This window comes from Mobula birostris, unplaced genomic scaffold (genome assembly GCF_030028105.1).
Source record: "Mobula birostris isolate sMobBir1 unplaced genomic scaffold, sMobBir1.hap1 scaffold_460, whole genome shotgun sequence".
Lineage (NCBI taxonomy): Eukaryota > Metazoa > Chordata > Chondrichthyes > Myliobatiformes > Myliobatidae > Mobula > Mobula birostris.
In genome coordinates, this window is record NW_027277715.1 from 80,081 (window position 1) to 103,511 (window position 23,431).

Consider the following 23,431-nt stretch of genomic DNA (forward strand, 5'->3'; position numbering starts at 1 on the left):
AAGTTTACCAACCTTATTCTGTGTGCTGTACGCATTCAGATGCAACACTTTCAGTCCTGTATTCACCCTTTTTAATTTTGCCTGCCTTTTACTTTGCAATTCATCCTGTCGACTGTAATTTTGCCCCATCAACAGCCTCTCCTCACTACACAGTGCCTCTGTTTGTGAACCAGCTACCACTTCAGCACTATTATCCACCTTTCCTATGATACTTCTTGCATTGAAATACACGCAGCTCAGGACACTAGTCGCACCATGCTCAAACTTTTCATTCCTACTTTGAGGTCTTACCAACGTTTGCCTCCATAACCTCTCCACTAACTGTTCTGGCACTCTGGTTCCCATCCCCCTGCAACTCTAGTTTAAGCCCCACCATGCAGAATTAACAAACCTTCCCACTAGGATATTAGTCCCCCTCCAGTTCAGGTGAAAACTGCTCCTTCTGTACAGGTCCCAACTTCCCTGGAGAGAGCCCAATGATCCGAAAGTCCCTCCTACACCGACTTCTTAGCCACGTATTGAACTCTATAATTTTCCTATTCTGGCCTCTCCAGCATGTGGCATAGGTAGCAAACTTGAGATCACAACCATGGAGGTCCTGTTCGATAATTTATCCCTGCACCTTGGGTGTAACTACCTCTCTCTACGTTCTATCTATCACCCCTTTAATCTCCTGAATGATCTGGAGTTCATCCAGTTCCAGCTCCAACTCCTTAATGCAGATTGTTAGAAGCTGCAGCTGGATGCACTTCTGGCAGTTGTAGTCGTCAGGGACACTGGAGGTCTCCCTGCTTTCCCACATCCCACTTGAGGAGCCTTCAACTATCCTGCCTGGCTTCTCTAACTGAGCAGATAGAAGGGAAGGGAAACAAACTTAACCTACAGCTTTTCTTTCTTTTGTTTCCTCTGACTGAAGCCTCTCTTCATTGAAGTCTCGAAGAGCTAAAACCTCAAGATCAGCACTCAGACTTTGCCCGCACAGAGGACGGCCGCCATGACGATGGCTGTCCATTATATGCTTCTATCAAGTCACCTCCAATTCTCCTTTGCTCCAAAGAAAAAAGTCCTAGCTTGCTCAAAGATCATGCACTCTAATTCAGGCAGCATCCTTGAATTCTCCTTTGCCCAGGTAGGTATTGAGACAAAGTCTGAAGACATAACTGGGGTGAATTATGAAAAAAGATAGGGAACAAGTGGTGAAATCCAGCATTGTCACTTTATTATGTATAGAAAATATCACTTCAAAATCCAGCTGCAAAGTGGAATAGTACAATAAATAGATCAAACTCTTATTGTCCCCATAGTCCGAGCTATTTACAGTAGTCTGAGCACAGAATACCCTGTAGCAGAAATGAGCAAAGAGTCATTTATATTAAAGATGGACAGTTCCCTTGACTAATGTGCAACCTTTCATATCAGGACCCCCCCCCCAAGTCAATTCAGCACTAAATTTTGTTCTTCCTCAGTGCTGATCCCCCTTCTGCAACTCCATGTCACTGGAGCCGAGGCTGGCATTCTTCCAGGCAGTGCTAATCCCATGGAGAGTTTACGGTGATTCCCGACCACTTCAACATTGCATGCACCATTATGCTCTTCCTCCTGGGGTCCCAAGCATTGACCACCCCGATATTCTCCTTTTGGATGGACAATGAAATGTCCTAGCCTCACTGAATGGGAATACTGCGATTCTATTTAGTGTGTCTCAAACTGGACAAGGGCACCTCAGGTAGAAATGAAGCCAGGAAGAGCTATGAGAGTTGAGCGAAGTGGCTTCTGAGTCAACAGCATTGCCAAAACTCAGCATCAGCTCATGTCATACAACCTTCCATTCGGGCAGAATGTTGAGTGTACTTGTGCCATGATGATTATCGACACACAACAAGGAGATGATCAAGCCAGGCCTGGCTCTCTGGAGAAGCCTTGGTTACACCAGCACTGAGAGTGGGGAGGTAAAAGTAAGAGACTGCTGGCTACTTGAAACAAGCTGAGGCTTTGTGACCCATGCATAGGTGGATGGACATGGACAGACACACACACACACACACACACACACACAATTAAGGAGAACAATGCACTTTGTTTCCTGGTTGCTTCTGATTGTACTAAAAGCAAGTATGTGGCCATTCCTGCAGTGACTGGACTAAATGGATAACTGTGGTATGGACCTATGACTGTGGTGATTAGACCTGTGGAGAAGGAGGGTTAAGGGAGCTCCCCAGGCACTGTTTTACTCAGCCCCCACCCCCCCATTCTCCCCCACTGATGTTCAACATACCTGCTGATACATCACTGTGAGTTCCTGTGGAAGCCACAGCATCTCTTTGTCACTTCTCTCAGGGCATGGTGCTGTCTGCCAAACTTACTTTTCCAAGCTGCCCACCCTGGGGTAGGACCACTCACAGTGTGGGTCCTGGTCTGGGCTTTGGACTGGATATGTCCCGAAGAGGGGTCTCAGCCTGAAACATCGACAGTTCATTTCCCTCCGCAGATGCTGCCTGACCTGCTGAGCTCCCCCAGTATTTTGTGTATGTTGATAAGGTACAGGTGCCAGGCTATGGGCTGGGGCTGTGATCACGGGAGCTGCCTCCACCCAGTGTTCAAGGGGCCGGCAGCTCTGACTAACACTGGGCTCACTCTCAGTTTCACCAGCCAGTGGCAGAATCAGCTCTGTCCAGAGTGAAAACCTGAACAGGTTACTGATGGTGACAGGAGTCTGCCGGTGCAGGGGAGGAGCTGGCCAGGTTTATTTTCAAACACTAGCTGCCTTGGAGTGCTTGCCTGTTTCTATACAATGCAGCGGCCCATTGATATCTACTCACTACATACGAGTACAGTCTCTTCAAACTTTAACCTTACCCTCTGAGGGCACAGTACTCGGTCACATCGCCTCAGGTATGGCTCAGGCCAGCATGTTACCTGTTGGGCTTCTGTGCACGTACTGGTAATCAATGTCCAGCAGCCTTGGATGGCAGTTGTGCGCACACCCATCGCCTGCGAAGCAGCGGCTGCTCCTGGATTCTGATGTTCCGAATCTGCAAGTGTCAGTGTGAACTCTGCTGGATGTGAATAACCACAACTACTGTCTCTGCAACACTGGACAGCACTGGACAACATTGGACAGCACTGGACAACACTGGACAGCACTGGACAACATTGGACAGCACTGGACAACACCGGACAGCACTGGACAACATTGGACAGCACTGGACAACACTGGACAGCACTGGGCAACACTGGACAGTACTGGACAGCACTGGACAACATTGGACAGCACTGGACAGCACTGGGCAACACTGGACAGCACTAGACAGCACTGGACAACATTGGACAGCACTAGACAACACTGGACATCACAACCCACCAGATCCTCACACGGTGAGACGTCACGACCCACCAGACTGTCACACGGTGAGATATCACGACCCAACAGACCCACCAGACCATCACACGGTGAGACATCATGACCCACCAGACCCTCACACAGTGAGACATCACGACCCAGCAGACCCTCACACGGTGAGACATCACGACCCACCAGACCCACTAGACCCTCACACGTTGAGACATCACGACCCAACAGACCCACCAGACTGTCACACGTTGAGACATCACGACCCACCAGACCCACCAGACTGTCACACGGTGAGACATCACGACCCAACAGACCCACCAGACTGTCACACGGTGAGACATCACGACTCACCAGACCCACCAGACTGTCACACGGTGAGACAACACGACCCACCAGACCCACCAGACTGTCACACGGTGAGACATCACGACCCACCAGACCCACCAGACTGTCACACGGTGAGACATCACGACTCACCAGACCCACCAGACTGTCACACGGTGAGACAACACGACCCACCAGACTGTCACACGGTGAGACGTCACGACCCACCAGACCCAGCAGACTGTCACACGGTGAGACAGCATGAAGTAGGTGTAGGTTGCTGGGGCTGAAACACTGAACGATTGAACATAAACATCATGCAGACAGGTCAGGAATGCTGAAGTATTATCAGAGGGCTGAGATGGTGTCCAGTTGTGAATGTAGTGCCTTCTAGTTATTGATGTTAGAAATTGCTTTGCCAAGACGGTGAACCTAGGGTGCTAATTCTGGTCAAGCCCCGATCCTGCTGACTAAACCCAGAGACAGGGACACGTTTCACACAATGATTCTGAGTGAGTGTGGTGAAACAGGAAACTGAGCTAAGGCCTTCATCTTGTTGCGGGTTCAGTGACTTTGATTAGGTGCTAAACGTGGTACAACTACCCATAAACAGAGCCTGCTGGAAACACTCAACAGTTTCGATGTAAGATCATTGAAATGAAACATTTAACTCTGCACTCTCTCCACAGCTGGTGTATGCGGTTTTGGTCTCCCCGGTTGAAGAGGATTTACTGGACTTGCTCTGTAGCAGAGTGGAGGAAGATCGTCAGCACAATGTCAGGCATGAAGAAAGATCAAGCACAAAGCTCGGTGGCGTTTAGGAGAGTGAGCAGTGATCACATTGAAATATATTCTGAAGGGGTCTGCTGTGGTGGGTGCTGAAGGAATCTTTCCCTCAGTGAGGGTACCTGGAGCGAGGTGGGGAGCAACATCTCCGAACAAGGAATCATCTACTGAAGATGAATTTCTTCCTCACAGATTTGGGAACCTTAGGACTTTGCAATGCCAGGGGCAGAGTTTTGAACATTTTCAAGGCCAAGGTAAATCACCGGTCAATTGACGGCAACTGACACCGGGCTTGGAAGCTCAGCTCGAATCTGTCATCACCCTAGTGAAGGCTGGAGCAGGCTTGTGAGCTGAGATCAGTGCCCGTCCTTGTGTCCAACACTGTCTGATTTGCTGAGTATTTTCAGCATTTTCTGAATTTGTTGCTGTTTTCTGTCAGATTGCTGTTGTGAAATTTTGTAAGGCAGAGCAGATTGGATGAAGAGAACATTTTGAGTCAGATGAGGCCTTGCTCTGCTTGTGAGTGACCCAGAGGTATGAGAGATGATAACAATGTTAGTGATGGTGCAAATCTTCCTTTCAGCATGACAGTCTCACATCCAGCACTACATCCCACACTACAGTCTCACATCCAGCACTACATCACACACTACAGCCTCACATCCCACACTACAGTCTCACACCCCACATTACAGTCTCACATCCCACACTACATCCCACTTTACAGTCTCACATCCTACACTACATCCCACACTACGGTCTCACACCCCGCACTACAGTCTCACGTCCGACACTACATCCCACTTCACAGTCTCACAACCCACACTACAGTCTCACATCCTACAATACGTCACACGCTACGGTCTCACACCCTGCACTTCAGGCTCACATCCCACACTACATTAAGACTTTTCAGTGAAGCCACTTCGATTTGCTTTATTTAAAAAGGAAATGGATTGATCTGTGGGCCAGTGCTGAGTTGGACAAAATGGGGATTGGATGTGTTTGGTCTCAGCAACGTGACCTGACGTCCTGGACTGCACAGTGAAAGTATCAACCATTGTACCTTTGTTCCTATTCCTTCTGCAAAGCAAGCCTCAGCCTCCCACAGTCACCCAATGCACATTCTACACACTACACTATATTCGAAGAGATAAAGGTTAAGGAAAATCAACAGACTGAGGACAATATCTGGTCAACCCACCCAAATCATCATAATTTGTAACATATCAAAGAACATTTTTAAACCCTTTAAATACAGGTAATTTTCATTACAGTTACAACAGCCCATGCTTGTTTCTGATGTTACCCCATAAATCACAGAGTGGGTGGTGGAGGAGAGGTGCCCGTCTTTCTGTAGTCTCTTGGGCTTCCCAGGCAAGGGTCTGCCTCTCAACCCCACAGTCAACAGTAAACAAGCTACTGGAACTTTTCACCTGGCCCTTCGGGATCAAAGTGGGAGTGAGTGTGTGGCAGAAGTGGGGAGGGAATGTTTAGTGAACAGTATGTGGCTCATTTAGAACACGTAAACTGTGATTTTTACATTTGACGCCAAAATTTCTGTCTCATGCCCAATTGGAAGTTGTGAATTGTGTAGAGTGAGGGGTAGAAACTCTTTGTTTGTTAGTTCCTGAGGCATTGTACAGTAGTATCTTGGTGCTTAGTGTGGCTGGTGGTCCACTCACAATGGACAGTGAGAGAGGACCAAGATATTAGTTAGACACCACAAAAATATCCATTCAGTCAGGGGAGATTGTTACAGTCTTCCTTCTGCTGTGATGTAATTCTATATACGTGGCAGTGAAAGGGTGTACAGCGTCTTGTATTGATGGAAATCCCACTTGTATTCATTCTACGTTAACGGATACAGGTGCTGAGCAAACGCACCTTTAGATTATCAATGACATCAGAAAATGGTAACATCTTAAATGCTCCTGAACTTGTTTTTACCGTCATGGTGATTCAACCTCCCAAGTTCTTGCACATAATAGGAGTGTATATATTTTACAGATTCGCTTAACGAGGGACTGTTCAATATCCAAGTGATGCTGAAATCTGGGCACATTCTGACTCCATTAAGAACCTGCTGGCCCTGTCGAACTTCCTGACCTTTACAATTCTGATGACCTGATACATTCACTGTTTCGTGCTCCGCAGCGACTGTTTCAATTCGGATTTCTAGCTCTTGCGATACTTTTTTTATTTTGTAGCATTTGTTACCTTTCACTCAAGGAAGGACAGCCTCAGTCAACAAGAGGCGGATTTGTTATGTCTGAATTTTCTGCCCCTTCAACTCTCTGGAAGAGGCATCATCCTAATTTCCACAAGCAACAAACCAAAGTTAATCGAGTGCCTTTTGTGTTTCCTCTAAACACATGGATTCTGTTCTTTGTGGAAGCTTAAGGGGAGATTCCAATGTTTTGATGATTAGTAGGAGGAGGAGGAAGGCATACAGCCAGCAGGAACCACTAAACAAATCACCACACCATACTACCAAACACTAAAGACCTGTTACATGTCCGATTGACACTTTACTGTCACACACACACTCATATTTCTGACAAGCCAGGCGTCCAGTTATTGCACTAGAGTATACAGGGAAATCTACAACTGGAAAACACAAGATGTTTGGCCACACACTCTTGACAGAGAACAAACATGTGTTGGAGCATGTGGACATCACGTGTATGACTCTCCGGGAGTGGGAATTGCCGACCATCTCCTAGAACTTCAGGTGCCTGCTCTTCCTGTACTTGGTCTCTTCTTCTTCTGAGGAAGCAAAGAGATGGAGCGTTAGAGAGATCCTGCCATCTGCTAGAATTTTCATTCAAGGAATGAACCCACCCTAAAAGGCTTTAGACAGTGTTGTGTGATTGTTATTTGCCTTTACCTGCCATGAACTGAAATAAACTCCATTTCCAAACACTTCAGAAATTCAACTTGGCGCTTCTCAGAGTAACCCACCTTGTGACTTCCAGTCCTGCTGTCTTTTGGAGCAGCTAGGGGTCTGAAACCTTAGGGCAGAGCAGCACTGCTTTTCAATACAACTTTCAATGGCTTACTTTATTATCCACAAGACTATCCACTGGTTATAGGCCTCACCATCATTTCCAGTAGGAATCATCCCCTACCAATTCATTTACCCTAATCAACACTGAACAGCAGCATGCAGATTGCTCCCTCACCAGGGACGAAAGTCAAGGAACAGTAGAGCCAGGGTAAAGGGAGATGATGAAACATTGATCTCTGGCAAGACTCTGGTATTTGACAAGAAAAGCCATTCAGCTCAACAAAGCTTGCCAAATTCCTGTTCACATAGTGTGTTGAAATAACTATTGAGTTTAGATTGGAAAGTCTCTAAGGTACTATTCTCACTACACAAATAGCCAGTTTGTTCCATGTTTCACAACTTGTTGTGTAAAGAAATGCTTCCTGATGTTAGTCTGAAATTTTCCCTTAACCAGTCTCCATCTGTGGCCCCGTGTCCTTGATGAAGGATTAATTTTGAAGTAGCAGCTGACATCCACCTTACTTATACCCTTAATGTCTCCACTCCTTCTACATCTGTTGGGCTAAACCCTTCCTTCTACATCAACTTTTTCTTCGGTTTAACCATCCTGTCCCTCCAGTTCTGGGTAATAATTGCAACATTTTGCGCTCTGGGCCTTTCTGAAGTTACCCAGCATTTCTGTTACCCTGTTATAATGCTCCACATCTGCTTAAATGCCGCCAGCTACGATTCCTCTCTCTTGCCCTGAACCCCTGGGTACTCCTCTCAGAAGGATGGTCTCCCACCTTCTCATGGCCAGATCCTTTTAAGATTAAAGGTGTCGCTGATGAAACAGTTATAGTTTTCCTTGGCCATGTCTGGAGGTTCTGGTCCACTCATTCTTGTTACCGGCCCTATGGAGAGAGCTGGTGGTGACAAAGAGGCAGGTGAAATTTTAGCCAGGTGCAGCTTTCTGCCTTGGTGTTTAGACTGTTAAGTCACACTGCCTTCTGGAAGGTCCCCTGGACAATACCATCCCAACGTGTCCATGACACCCATGGCCATTTCGGGCACTCCTGCTGCAAGAGTCGTGACGTGACAAGGAAGAATCAAAGCTGGAAATGCCCACAGGGTGAAGGTGCCATGTTTAGCATACAGGAGGGAGATTGAAAAGCTTACTGAGTGGTGCCATAGCAACAACCTCTCACTCGATGTCAGCAAGACCAAGGAACTGATTATAGACTTCAGGAGAAGGAAACCAGAGGTCCAAAAGCCAGTCCTCATCAGATGATCAGAGGAGGAGAGGGTCAGCATGTTTAAATCCTTACGTGTTACTATGTCAGAGGACAGTCCTGGGCCCAGCATGCAAGTGCAATTATGAAGAAAGCATGACAGTGTCTCTACTTCCTTAGGAGTTTGCAAAGATTCGGCACGACATCTAAAACTTTGGGAAACTTCTATAGGTGTGTAGTGGAGAATATATTGACCGGCTACATCACAGCATGGTAAGGAAACATCAATGCCCTTGAACAGGAAACCCTTCAAAAAGTGGTGGATTCGGCCCAGTAAAGCCCTCACAACTATTGAGCACGCTGTCGTAAGAAAGCACCATCCATCATCAGGGATTTCCCACCACCCAGAAAATGCTCTCTTCTTGCTGCTGCCATCAGGACTCACACTAGCAGGTCTAAGAACAGTTATTACCCGTCAACCATCAGACTCTTGAATACAAGCAGATGACTTCACTCAACTTCACTTGCCCCATCACTGAACTGTACCTACAACCTATGGGCTCATTTTCAAGGACTCCTCATCTCTTGTTCTCGATATTAATTGCTTATTTACTTATTATCTGCCTCTGCACGACTTGTTGTCTTCTGCACTCTGGTTGAACACCCTAGCTGGGCGGTCCTTCATTGATTCTGTTATAGTTTCTGTTCTATAGATTTATTGAGTATGCCCACAAGAAAACGCATCTAAGGGCTGCATATGGTGACATATATGTACTTTGATAATAAAATCTACTTTGGGCTTTTCACTCCAGGAAGTTCAGTTATAGCACATGTTGAGAAATAACCAGCATTATGCCGTTGAACTTCCAGGAAATGGTGTGCGACTCCTTAATCCCCAGGTTCCCATGGAAACAGAAGGACTATAGTCAGGGAATAGGAGGAAACCGTCTGGAATGATGGTATATGACAAGTTCTTGAGAGGGGTTCCAAAGTTCAACAGGGTGAGGACAGCAGGGAGATGTTTCCAGCAACAGCCACACAGACTGCAGACACCATGCTGAGGACTGGACTTTCCACAGCACAGACACAGTGCCACAGAGATCAGCCCTTTAGCTAACCCTCAACCACCCATTTACACCAACCCTACACTGATTGCATTTCATTCTCCCTACACCCCACCAGACTCTCTGCCTTACCCACACACCCGGGGTAAGTTAACCCACAACTAACATGTCAGGATATGGGATGAACGAGAACATCTGTATAGAAAATGCTGGAAACACTCAACACGTCAGGCAGCATCTTTGGAAGGAGAAGCTGTCAACGTACTTAGTCTGGGACCCTTGGTCAGTGGTGACCTCACCTTTTGGGTGTTTCTGGCAACTTTCTGTTTTTCTATCAGATTTCTAGCATGTGCAGTTTCATTTGAAGGAACAGCAGCCTCCACACCACCAGCCCCTGAACTTGTGGCATTACTGTGGCACTGGTCTTGTTAAGTTGAAGCCCTGCCTCCCTTCACCCTCTCATCCTCCTCTCCAACCCTCCTCACCCTCTCTCAGTCTCCCTGAAGGCCTCCGTACGCTGTGAGCTCCCTCCATCACTGGGCCTGGCGTCCTTTCAGGATTTACGAGTGACCACCTGAGACTGGTGGTGCCGAGGTGAGTGGGAATCCCTGCCGAATCTATCTCCGGGGTGCTGTGTGAGTAGCAGACTTCCTGGACTGGCACAACACAGGCCAGTGGCCAGGGATCTGCCCGGAAATCGTGTGGCACGGTGGCTGAAGTGGAGAGACAGGATGGTGAAGGCAGCCCCTCCGGGAGCAGGGTGAGTGGGGTTCAACGCCTGCTTCTGTCCAGCACTGTTTGTCTGCATGTATACGACCTTGGATCCCAGAAACCACGTCTCCCATTCCCGGCAGGGGTCCTGGCTCTCATTTCGGTGCAGATACACGACAGGTCTGTTGTCATCTGAGCCCCTGTCCCAGAGAGAGCTGGGCACAGGAGGGTGGGGAAGTAGCCAGTACGTTCAGGCAAGGTCATCGTGGGTTTACACTGCAACCTCAATGGTATAGGACCTAGGTTCCACTGCCCTGAGCTACTTGAAGGGAATGGGCTCCACAGGAAGGTCACCAGGGACAGTCACAGGGATAAAGGACAGGACGGGAGAGTGAACAGGGTGGTGTAGTGTGAGCAAACTGGACAGCTCGATCAAAAGGCCAGAACACTTAAAGAGCGGATCAGGTGAACTCTTCAACACTCAACTAGTGATTTAGTGATCACTTCCTGTTCCACACAACATGGGGACACTGGGCCACAGTATTTACTTGTAGCTTTGTAGGAGCTGTAACTGTCTCATTGGCTGCTTCAAATGGCAGTCAGGCCTAGCTGGGGAAGCTCACCAGTCCACAGCCAGTGCAGTTCGACAGCGGCTGGGGTGGGGTCTGGTGTTGGGGGTGGTGTGGGTTGTACAAACAGTTGAGAGGAGCAACGGCGATCCAGGCAGCTAAACTTGCAGGGTCTGGTTCTGTCAGTGGGGATTGCGAGCCCGTCAGAGGGGGAAGCTCACGGAATTTCTTGTATACAGATAAAGGCCTGCAAAGGAAATGGACAGGAAGTTGTGCTGTGGGAGATAATGCAGCTCGTACTGAAAACACATCTGCTTTTGAGAAGTAATGAAGCCGTTAACGCCAATTTTAGAAGAAGACTATTTTGAGAACAACCTGAGAAAAATTGTTTCTATTTTTCTTTTAAGATAACCAAACTGTGACATTTTAACAACATCAGGCATGAAAACTATGTTACGTTATAATCAGAAATGTCTAGCCAATGAAGATGAGGAGCAAAGTTCGCTATCAGTTCATCTATCTGAAAGACATTCTTTCTCAACTCCATGACAGCATTTACCTATTCGTTATTACATACAACGTGGATATAAGCCCTTTGACTTTCTGAGTCCACTTTGATCAACAATCACATTTACACTGATCTCATTTTCTCCTCCCTACCGCTTAGTAGTGGCAACATACCAACATCTTGCCTTTGGGATGTGGGGAGAGAGCAGAGCAGGGAGAATACACCAACTCGACACAGGCTGCCCCCAAAATTGGGGTTGAATCTGTGTCCCTGGAGCTGTGAGACAGTGGCTCCATCTGCTGCCCTACACAGTCTCGCATTTCTGGCTTCATTGTCGAATGACCGTTGGCCACCTCAATGAATTATCTGTCCTAAAATTCGTCTTCTCAGCCTCCGGAATTAAACTTAAGGTGGAAAAGAAAAATAGAGATGGCAAAGAGTGATGAGAGATTGGAATAGAGGAGATGGGAGAGTGGTGAGAGATTGTAATAGAGGAGTTGGGAGAATGGTGAGAGATTGGAATAGAGGAGTTGGGAGAATGGTGAGAGATTGGAATAAAGGAGTTGGGGAGAATGGTGGGAGATTGGAATAAAGGAGTTGGGAGAATGGTGAGAGATTGGAATGAAGGAGTTGGGGAGAATGGTGGGAGATTGGAATAAAGGAGTTGGGGAGAGTGGTGAGAGATTAGAATAAAGGAGATGGGAGAGTGGTGAGAGATTGGAATAAAGGAGTTCGGAGAGTGGTGAGAGGTTGGATGGGAGTGAATTATTCTCTTGGACAGACAACCAGGAGTGTCGGAATGCAGGGTTGTAATGGCAGTTCTGTCTTTATTTCTTTCTGTACAGTTAAGTCCGCAGTTCACTATCTCTGATAGGGATGAGAAGGTTCCAGGTTATTAATATTCATGATATCACTCGCCACAGTAGAGGTTTAACTGATGAAGTTCACGATTCATACACAGTAACCAATGGCAACTTCATTTATTGCTGAGCAATTTAGAAAGTTACAGTTCCCACCCACGTCATCTGCAGTGAGTGAGTGAGATTCATGGGCAAAACATTCATGAGGTGGGGTGGGGGGGCTGCCAACTTCGCTCCTTGTGTGATTACTGAATGGTCTGAACAGTAACCAGTGCTGCTCACCCACTGCTAAACAACACGGAGGCTCCGGATGGGAGGCCCACAACAGGCCAGGCTCATCTCGTACTGTCAGGACAATACACACATCACCCTCAGTCAAACAAAGCAAGCTGGATCTCACCCTTCCTCACCGATGACAGCCAGCACTTAAACCCTCCTCCGTCTACACCCGCCCCCCCCGTAGGGTCACACCATAATAGCCCTTCAGCAACCGGGCTCATGGCCAGCAGCTGCGGTAGAGCAGGGTGGGAGAGGGCTCACAGGGGACAGAGAACTTCTACACTTACTGCAGCCTCCTGGAGCAGGGGGCACTGATACGAGGGAGGAGAGACCTCTGAATGCCTGCCCTGGCAGCAAACACCCCTACCAGGGGTGAATCCAAGAGTCGCTTTGACCAGGAGCAGAGGTTTCCCCTTTACCGGCAAGCTATCCTCACTGGCACACGCGCCCAGTGGGAAACTGGTTGCTTCATGGCCTGGTGTGCAAATCTAACGCCAAGGAACGGAGATCTCCAGAGAGCTGAGGGCTCAGCCACCAAGGAGACGGGTCTCCCCACCATCGAGGAGATCTATGCCTCAGGAAAGTCACCAACATCTAGGCCATGCCCTCTTCTTGTTTCTGCCATCAGGCAGAAGGTACTGGGGGGCCAGATGACCCCCAGAAAGTCAGCAACAACTTCTTCCCCACTACCATCAGGCTTGAACCAACGTGGTAAAACCCTCAACACCATCTTGGACAGTACGACCCTCAACTTATATTCATGTTCTTATGATATTTTTGTTTATTTTGTCATGAAAATGATGTATAATTCATGTTAATTTCAGGTTATGCTACTTCTATTTGTTACGCTTGGACTGTATTGAGCAGCTGATGCGAGGAGCTACTTTTCATGGCATTTATGCACTGGGCGTGCATGCCGTGACAATGAACTGGGTAGTTAGGGGAGCTGTCTGGGACTCGACAGAAGAGTCACGTGTGGACCTGTCAGCAGAGACGGTCTGCAAGGCTCCTGGAGGGAGACACAGCTGGATTCCATAACTCTGAGATCCGCGCAGGCGCTCGTGCTCAATTGTCTGTGGCCCCTGGAAACCAAACGCACACACGCAGCCCTTACCAACATTGCCAGTGGCTGAGGGAGCGCTGAGCTGAAATCAGAGCTGGCAGCAAAGATGCTACCGACAGGAGCTATTGGATGCTGCGTGACAGAAGGAGAATGCACTCTGATACAGCACTCAGTCAGAAACTAGAGCAGCTAAGTGAGCTAACTCAATCACGTTAGGGAACCTGACCCACTGCGTTCCTCCACCACTTTGTGTGCTTGAGCTTCGGTGAGGGATTGGTGAAGTCAGTTTACAACTGGGAAAAAGGTGCGGGTGATTTTCAAAATCGTATTCTGCAAAAAATGTGTTGAAAGCTGATAATGATACATAGAAACATAGAAACATAGAAAATAGGTGCAGGAGTAGGCCATTCGGCCCTTCGAGCCTGCACCGCCATTTATTATGATCATGGCTGATCATCCAACTCAGAACCCTGCACCAGCCTTCCCTCCATACCCCCTGATCCCCGTAGCCACAAGGGCCATATCTAACTCCCTCTTAAATATAGCCAATGAACTGGCCTCAACTGTTTCCTGTGGCAGAGAATTCCACAGATTCACCACTCTCTGTGTAAAGAAGTTTTTCCTAATCTCGGTCCTAAAAGGCTTCCCCTTTATCCTCAAACTGTGACCCCTCGTTCTGGACTTCCCCAACATCGGGAACAATCTTCCTGCATCTAGCCTGTCCAATCCCTTTAGGATCTTATACGTTTCAATCAGATCCCCCCTCAATCTTCTAAATTCCAACGAGTACAAGCCCAGTTCATCCATTCTTTCTTCATATGAAAGTCCTGCCATCCCAGGAATCAATCTGGTGAACCTTCTCTGTACTCCCTCTATGGCAAGGATGTCTTTCCTCAGATTAGGGGACCAAAACTGCACACAATACTCCAGGTGCGGTCTCACCAAGGCCTTGTACAACTGCAGTAGTACCTCCCTGCTCCTGTACTCGAATCCTCTCGCTATAAATGCCAGCATACCATTCGCCTTTTTCACCGCCTGCTGTACCTGCATGCCCACTTTCAATGACTGGTGTATAATGACACTCTGTGTTAATATTGTGATAGCTAAGAGTACAGGGCAGAAGGGAATTAAAAAGGTCCATTCTTGACTTTGGTCAACCCATAACCACCAAATTAAAAACTCCAGTTTATAATTCAAGATTCAGAATTTTGGTTCGGGTCATTCCAAAGTGATACTGGGATCCATGGCTGCACTGTGGATCAGTTCCCTTATATACACTGTTTACTCAGTAAGCACCAAGACCACACACCTGCTTCTATTCTGTCCTCTCACAGAATCACAACCTGTTAAGCCTCACCATTCACTTTCCTATTCCTGACTTTACACATGGGTCAGAGAGCAAACACCTCAAGGTTTGTGAGATTATACTGCCCTCTTGTCCTTCAGAAGCTGCCTGCTGACCCCTCTGCTCTCATTCCTTACCAAGACAAAATCTGCCATCCTCTGTTTGTCTGAGTCTAACTGAAGACAAGTAGGAATACAAAACAGCAGACACTGGAGTGAACCGCTGTTCCTTGATCATGACTGACCTTCTACCTCAGCAAACCTCTCTTCACACACGCCACAGCCATTACCACCCTCAACATTGACAAATCTATCAATTTCAGCCTTGAAAATACACAGTGACTGAGCCTCTTAGAGGGAGAGTTATAAAGATTCACTACCCACTATATTTTTCATCATCTCTACCCTGAATGTATGACCCCATATTCTGACCCTTGGTTTCAGATAGCCCTGTCTGGGGTTTCATGATCCCTGTATCCAACTTTCCAAGAGTTTTGCAAGTTCTCAGGAGTTTGCCTTTCATTCTTCTCAGTTCTACAGAGTACAGGCTCAGTCTGTTCATCTCTCCTAGTGTGACAAATCCACCATCCGGTGAACGTTCATTTCACTCTCTCTATCCCAAGCATTTCTCTCCCTCACACACCTGTACACAATACAAGACCATAAGATATAGGAGCAGGATTAGGCCAATTGACCCACCGAGTCTGCACCACAATTTCGTTATGGCTGATCCAATCTTTCTCTCGGTCTCAATCTGCTGTCTTCTCCCCGTATCACTTCATGCCCTGACTAACCAAGAATCTATCAACCTCTTCCTTAAATATAAATACAGATTTGGCCTGCACAGCTGCCTGTGGCAAAGAATTCCACAGATTCACCATTCTCTGGCTAAAAGTATTTCTCCTTAATTCCGTTCTAAAAGGGCACCCCTCTGCTCTGAGGTTGTGTCCTCTGGTCTTAGACTCTCTCATTATAGGAAACATCATCTCCATATCCACTCTACAAAAGCTTTTCACCATTTCATAGGTTCCGAAAAGGTCACCCCACATCTTTTGAAGACCCCCGAATACAGGCTCAGAACCATCAAATGTTCTTCATATGACAAGCCATTCAATCCTGGAATCATTTTGTGAACCTTGTTTGACCCCTCCCCAGTTTCAGCACACCCTTTCTAAGACAAGGGGCCCACAGCTGCTCACAATACTCCAAGTGAGGCCTCACCAGTGCTTTATAAAAACTCAACATTACATCCTTGAAATGAATTGCCTTCCTCACCACAGACTCGACCTGTAAGTTAACCTACAGGGAATCCTGCACAAAGACTTTCAAGTCCCTTTGCTTCTCAGTTTTTTGTATTTTTTCTCCATTTAGAAAATAGACAAACCCTTTAATTTCTTCTATCAAAGGCATGACCATACACTTCCCAACATGGAAGTGTATTCCATCTGCCATTTCTTTGCCTATTCTCCTAATCTTCTGTAGCCTCTCTATTTCCTCAGAAATTCCTTCCCCTCCACATATCTTCATATCATCTGCAAACTTTGCAACAAGGCCATCAATTCCACCATCCAGATCATTGGCCTATAATGTAAAAAGAATCGGTCCCAACACAGACCCCTGCGGAACACTACCGTCACTGGTAGCCAACTGGAAAAGCTCCCTTTATTCCTACTTTTTGCCTCCCGCCAATCAGCCAGTGCTTTATCAATACAAGAATCTTCCCTGTAATACTATGGGCTTGAAGCTTGTTAAGCAGCCTCATGTGTGGCACTTTGTCAAAGGTCTTCTGAAAATCCAAGTACACAAAATCAACAGGTTTGGCTTTACCTATCCTGCTTGTTATTTTTTCAAAGAATTCCAACGGATTTGTCAGGCAAGATTTCCCTTGACAGAAACCATGCTGACTTTGACTTATTTTATCATCAGTCTCCAAGTACGTGGAAACATAGGAAACCTATAGCACAGTACAGGCCCTTTGGCCCACAAAGCCGTGCCGAACACGTCCTTACCTGAGAAATTACCTAGTGTTACCCATAGTCCTTAGTCTGCAAATACCGTGAAACCTCATCCTTAATAATAGATTCCAACACTTTCCTAACCACTGAGGTTAGGCTAATTGGCCGACAATTTCCTTTCTTTTGCCTGCCTTCCTTCTTAAAGAGTGGAATGACATTTACAATCTTCCAGTCCTCCAGGACCATGCCAGAATCAAGTAATTCTTGGAAGATCATGACCAATGCACCCATTATCTCTTCAGCAACCTCCCTCAGTCCATCTGGTCCAGGAGACCTATCCATCTTTGAGTTTCCCTGGCATATTTTCTGTTGTAATAGCAATGGCACTCACTCCTGCTCCCTGACACTCACGAATCTCTAGCACACTACTAGTGTCTTCCACAGTGAAGGCAGAGGCAAAGCACCCACCAAGTTCGTCTGCCATTTCTTTGTCCCCTACTATTACCTCACCAGCATCATTTTCCAATGGTCCAATATCAACTTTCATCTCCCTTTTAGAGTCTTGCTTTATATTATTGCCTAGTCTGCCCTCATATTTCATCTTTAACCTTTGTTTAGCTTTTTTAGTTGCCTTTTGTTGGATTTTGAAAGCTTCCCAATCATCCAACTTCCCACTCACTTTTGTACCTTATATGCCTATCCTTGGCTTTTATGCAGTCCTTAATTTCCTTTGTCAGCCATTTGACAACTTCTTCCTCTGTGGGACATATCTATCCTGCATCTTGTGAACTGTTCCCAGACACTTCAGCCATCTCTGCTCTGCCATCATCCCCCACAGTATCCTCCTCTAATCCAGCTGGGCAAGTTCCTCTCTCATCCCTCTGTAATTCCCTTTATTCCATTGCGACGATACATGTGACTTATGCTTCTCCCTTTCAAATTGCAGAATTAATTCAATCATATTATTATCACTGTCTCCTAAGGTTTCCTTTACGTTAAACTCTCTAATGAGATCTGGGTTATTATACAACACCCAATCTCCTTTTCTCGAGTTCATCCACCTTATTCTGAATGCTACGCGTAGCTAAATTCAGCACCTTCAGTCCTGCATTCTTTGTCTTTTTGAATTTTGCCTCTGTGGTACAATTTAATTCTTTGCTCTGTCTGCATTTGTACCCAATCATTGGCTTGTCCTTATTACATGCATCATCTACTTGTAAATGTGCTGGCTCATCCTCATACTGCTTCCTGTCCCCTTGCTATATTAGTTTAAGCCACTCCCAACAGCTCTAGTAAACCTGCCCCTCAGATTCAAGTGCAACCCCTCCCTTTTGTACAGGTCCCACCTGCCCCAGAAGAGGTCCCAATGATCCAGAAATCTGAATCCCTGCTCAATGCTCCAATTCTTTAGACACGCATTTATCTGCCTCCTCATTTTATTCCTATCCACACTGTTGCACGGCACAGGCAATGATCTCCAGTTTACTATTTTTGAGGTTCTGCATCTCAGCTTCCTTCCTAACTTCCTGTATTTCTTTTTTCTCTGATATGTCACGGAGTCCTGTGTGTTAATGATTTGGATAGAATGTGGGTGGAATGATTCGTAAGTTTGCAGATGACGCCAAAATTAGTGGTGTGGTGGAAAGTGAAGATGATTTCCTAAGGTTAAAATGGGATATGGATGAAGTGGGAAAGTGGGCAAAGGAATGGCGGATGGAATTTAACTTGGAGACAAGTGTGAAGTCATGCATTTTGGGAAGTTAAACCAACTTGGACATGCACGGTGAATGGTAGGGCCCAGGGGAGGGAGACAGACCAGAGATCTAGGGGTAAAGTATGTAACTCCCTGGAAGCAGTGGCACTGGTGGGTTAGGGTATGAAGGTGGCACTGGTGGGTTAGTGTATGAAGGTGGCACTGGTGAGTTAGGGTATGAAGGTGGCACTGATGGGTTAGGGTATGAAGGTGGCACTGGTGGGTTAGGGTATGAAGGTGGCACTGGTGGGTTAGAGTATGAAGGTGGCACTGATGGGTTAGTGTATGAAGGTGGCACTGGTGGGTTAGAGTATGAAGGTAGCACTGGTGGGTTAGGGTATGAAGGTGGCACTGGTGGGTTAGAGTATGAAGGTGGCACTGATGGCTTAGGGTATGAAGGTGGCACTGGTGGGTTAGGGTATGAAGGTGACCAATGGAATGTTTGTCTGCACTGGACAGGGCAGGGACAGGGCACTGAGTACTGACGTGATACAGCTGTACAAGATGTTGGTGAGATCACACCTGGACCATTACATGCAGTTCTGGCCATCGCGCTATAGAAAGGATGTGTTTAAGTGAGAGAACATGCCAAAAAGATTCACAAGGATGTTGCCAGGACTGGAGGGCCAGAGTTTTAAGGAGAGATCTATTGTAGAAAGGTTGGGGCTGTTTTCCCGGGTGTGTAGAAGCTGAGGGGTAACCTTATAGAGGTTTATAAAATCACGAGAGGCATAGATTGAATGAATGGTCACACTCTTTTCCTTAGGGTAAGGGAGTCTAAACTTAGGACGTATACCTTTAAGTTGAGGGGGAAAGATTTAGAGGTGATGGGATGGGCAAGGTGGGGTGTAGAATGAACTGCCAGTAGAGATGAATACAATTACGATGTTTAAAAGACATTTGGACAGGTTCATGGATAGGAAAGATTTAGAGGGATATCAGCCAAACATGGGAAAATGGGACTAGCTCAGGAAGGCATCTTGGGGCACAGATAATTTAGTCTGAAGGTCACTTCTTCATGTTTATTCTTTATGAGATGAGACTAAGCTGAGCCAGAATGAAGAGAGGCTACACATGTCAAAGTTGCTGGTGAACCCAGCAGGCCAGGCAGCACCTCTAGGAAGAGGTACAGTTGTGGATAGACATATCGCTCTGTCCGCCAGAGAAAGCAGGATTTCCCAGTGGCCACACATTTTAATTCCACATCCCATTCCCATTCTGATATGTCTATCCACGGCCTCCTCTACTGTAAAGGTGAAACCACACTCAGGTTGGAGGAACAACACCTTATATTCCGTCTGGGTAGCCTCCAACCTGATGGCATGAACACTGACTTCTCAAATTTCCGCTAATGCCCCACCTCCCCCTCGTACCCCATCTGTTATTTATTTATACACACATTCTTTTTCTCTCTCTCCTTTTTCTCCCTCTGTCCCTCTCACTATACCCCTTGCCCATCCTCTGGACTTCCCCCCTCCCCTTTTCTTTCTCCCTAGGCCTCCTGTCCCATGATCCTCTCGTATCTCTTTTGCCAATCACCTGTCCAGCTCTTGGCTCCATCCCTCCCCCTCCTGTCTTCTCCTATCATTTCAGATCTCCCCCTCCTCCTCCCATTTTCTAATCTCTTACTAGCTCTTCCTTCAGTTAGTCCTGACGAAGGGTCTCGGCCTGAAACGTCGATTGTACCGCTTCCTAGAGATGCTGCCTGGCCTGCTGTGTTCACCAGCAACTTTGGTATGTGTTGCTTGAATTTCCAGCATCTGCAGAATTCTTCATGAAGAGAGGCTAACGGTTAATGTTCACATCTCATATGCCTGCATATTATAGTCTGCCATTTGCCCAACTGAGTCAATGCCACCTCACAGACCTGTCCACTTCCCCACTAATTATCTCTGAAACCTATTCTTTCTACATTCCCTTGGATTCCATCACTTACCATAGGCACAAGCTAGAGTGACCAATTAGAGCTACCGCCCTGCACATTTTTTGGGATGTGAGAAGAAGGGATGAGGCATAAAGGATTAGTTTAATTTACTATCAAGTTTGGTACAGATGTAGAGGGCAGGAGAGCCTGTTCCTGTACTGTCCTATGTAAAAAGAAGCACCCCGGTGAAATCCTCACAGTCACAGGGAGGACGAGAAAGCTCCACAAAGACAGTGCCCAAGGCCGCGATCGAACTCAGTTCTCTGGAGCAGAGAGGTATTGGCTTTCGCTGGACCACCGTGCCAACCCATGGATGAGCAGTGTGCCAGCCCGGACAGGAACGCTTGGAAGTGTGGGGACTAGAGATTTGCAGACACAGGGAGGGATGGTCAACTCCTGTGCAGCCACCACTGGGGACGGTTGGACAGTCAGCTCCAGTCTCTGGAGTGCGATGACAGGCAAGCACAATATAGAACTGAACCGACAGCAATTACAGCAGATTAACAAAGTTCTTTGCAAGCCCCAGGACCAGAGAGTCGCAGCTTGTTGTAATCACCCACGGGTGTTGTGTGATACATTCCAGATAGATCTTCTCTGCTGCTTTCTGCCATCATCACATTCGTCCTACAGTGTGCACCACATTCTTGCACAGATCCACCACCACCTCCTGTTCCCATGTTTCGTGGACCAAACCTCCCTGTATGCCTTCTTGACCACCGTGTCATGTGTCTCGGCCTCCGGGGGTAAGGAAATTACACCCCAACATCCCACTCTCCCGCATTGCTCACCGCCCTTCCACAGCCTTCCCTGTTGGAATACTGGCACTTCCCTGATCTGTTACTGCCACACGCAGCCAATCTGCTCATTGTCACCTTCCCATTACTTACAGCTTTCTTCCTCACGGCCCATTGTGTGAGAAGCATAAGGACATAGCCAGGGTGGGAGAATTTTAGTTATGGGGAAACAATGTTGTTTTGTTTGAACAAAGGGGATAGACAGTTAATTGAGGTGCACCATATCACAGGGTGAGGGGGCCTGGTCAAGGTGAGTAGGGTCGGGCCTATCTATCTTCCTCAGCCTAGGATACAATTGCTGGAGAGGACAGACTTCATTTAATTAATGAACAGATTAGTGGGAATTACGGAAACTGTGGTTGGGAGCTGGAACTTCCTGCCAAAAAGGGTAGCGAAGTCAAAACCCTTCAGCACATTAAAGACGCCAATGAAATCAGCAGGCGGTGCAGCACAGTGACGCAGTGGTAGGGTCACGGCCTCAGCGCCAGCAACCCTGAGCTCCAGCACTGTCTGTTCTCCCTCTGACTACGTGGGTCTCTCCCCGGGCATTCCGTTTCCTCCCACGTCACAAAGATGAGTGGGTTAGTTGTCCAATTGTCCGCTCTAAAGTCCAGGAGGACAGCATGGGAGTTTGGGAGGGAAAGTTGGTGGAATACGAGAAGGCAGACCTTGAGTTCGGGTAGATGGGTGACTGAAGTTAGTGTATGTGCACTGAGCTGAGAGGCTTGCTTGTGTGCAGTATGACCATCAGTCTCCAAGTTGTAACTTACACAGCTATGGACTTCAGGCTTGGAGATGGGGAAATCCAAATTCGGTAGATTTTTATGAATCATTCGTTGGACAGATTTTTGCAGGAACTGCAGACTTCAAATGACTCCAACATTTGTCTAACTCGCTGAACTATGTCACAGAATGCCGTGGTCCAGAACCAGCACCTCGAATTTCCAGTGGGAACTGCCTGAACCAACCAGAAGTGATCCCACAACAGACCAATTTGGTGAAACTGAGCACATTCTGAATCCAAGGGGCTTTTAATTTTCTCATCTGATGACCTTTTGGAAGCTGGATATGTTCCTATCTGCGGCAGCTCCAAACCTCCTCCTACAAGAACCATGTTGCTCTGGATTAGGTAAAGAGGGAATGGATTGCTCATCTGGAAATAACGTCCCTGGATTTATCAGACTTCCAACAGGAGTTCCATACCAAACAACATTCACCTTCTGCCTTCATCACTTTTTGAATCATTTTAGGGTGGGTTATAATAATTTACTTTAGCAAGCGGGAAATGGATGAATTCCAAATTTGCGACAGCACAGTATTTAGAAACCACACAAAGCAGGGAGTAATTACATCATTGATCAGTGGTAAGATGTCAGTAGTACAGCAAATGCAGCAGATCCCAAGTACCATAGGAAAAGGAAACACGACAGAATCAGTCAGACTTACAAAGATCAAAGTATCTCTCTTCATTGTCCAAATGAAAACGATGATGGAATTGGGTCCCCAGTGATACAGTCAATTTATTCAGCTCACTGAATTTCTATTTTTCTTTGATTCCACAATTAATTTGAGATTTGGATTTTTCAGAATTGATCGTTAAAATGAATGCAAGTTGGATATTCAGATTTCCAACATCACTGAAATGTTCAAAGGAATTTTAACCTCTTGTGGACTGATTTAACTGTTTTGGTGGAGATGCTGATGCTCAGTAAGAACTCCGAGGAGTGAGGGGTCTGTTTCTGTGCTCTGTGGCTCTTTTGAAAAGGTTCAACTAACAGCCAAGGTCCAATTCATGGCAGGTATTAACTCTGAGATATGGTACCCTCTCGAGAACGTTCATGAGATCTCACTGGCTCCAAATGAGCAGGAGGCTCCTGGATTTAAATATTTTCCCGTGATGACTGAGTTTACATTGAGGATAGAT

At 46.8% G+C, this 23,431-nt stretch overlaps 1 protein-coding gene across 1 annotated transcript in view; it reads right to left on the reverse strand.

Annotated features, from left to right (window-relative positions):
• Window positions 1–1,197: 1,197 nt before the first annotated feature.
• The window catches only part of LOC140193231 (sarcoplasmic/endoplasmic reticulum calcium ATPase 1-like), a 199,933-nt gene continuing 177,699 nt past the window's right edge, over window positions 1,198–23,431 (reverse strand). Inside the window, exon 21 of the mRNA XM_072250625.1 lies at window positions 1,198–7,231. Coding sequence (XP_072106726.1) covers window positions 7,185–7,231 — 47 coding nt within the window. The 3' untranslated portion in view covers window positions 1,198–7,184. The remainder of the gene's footprint in view (window positions 7,232–23,431) is intronic.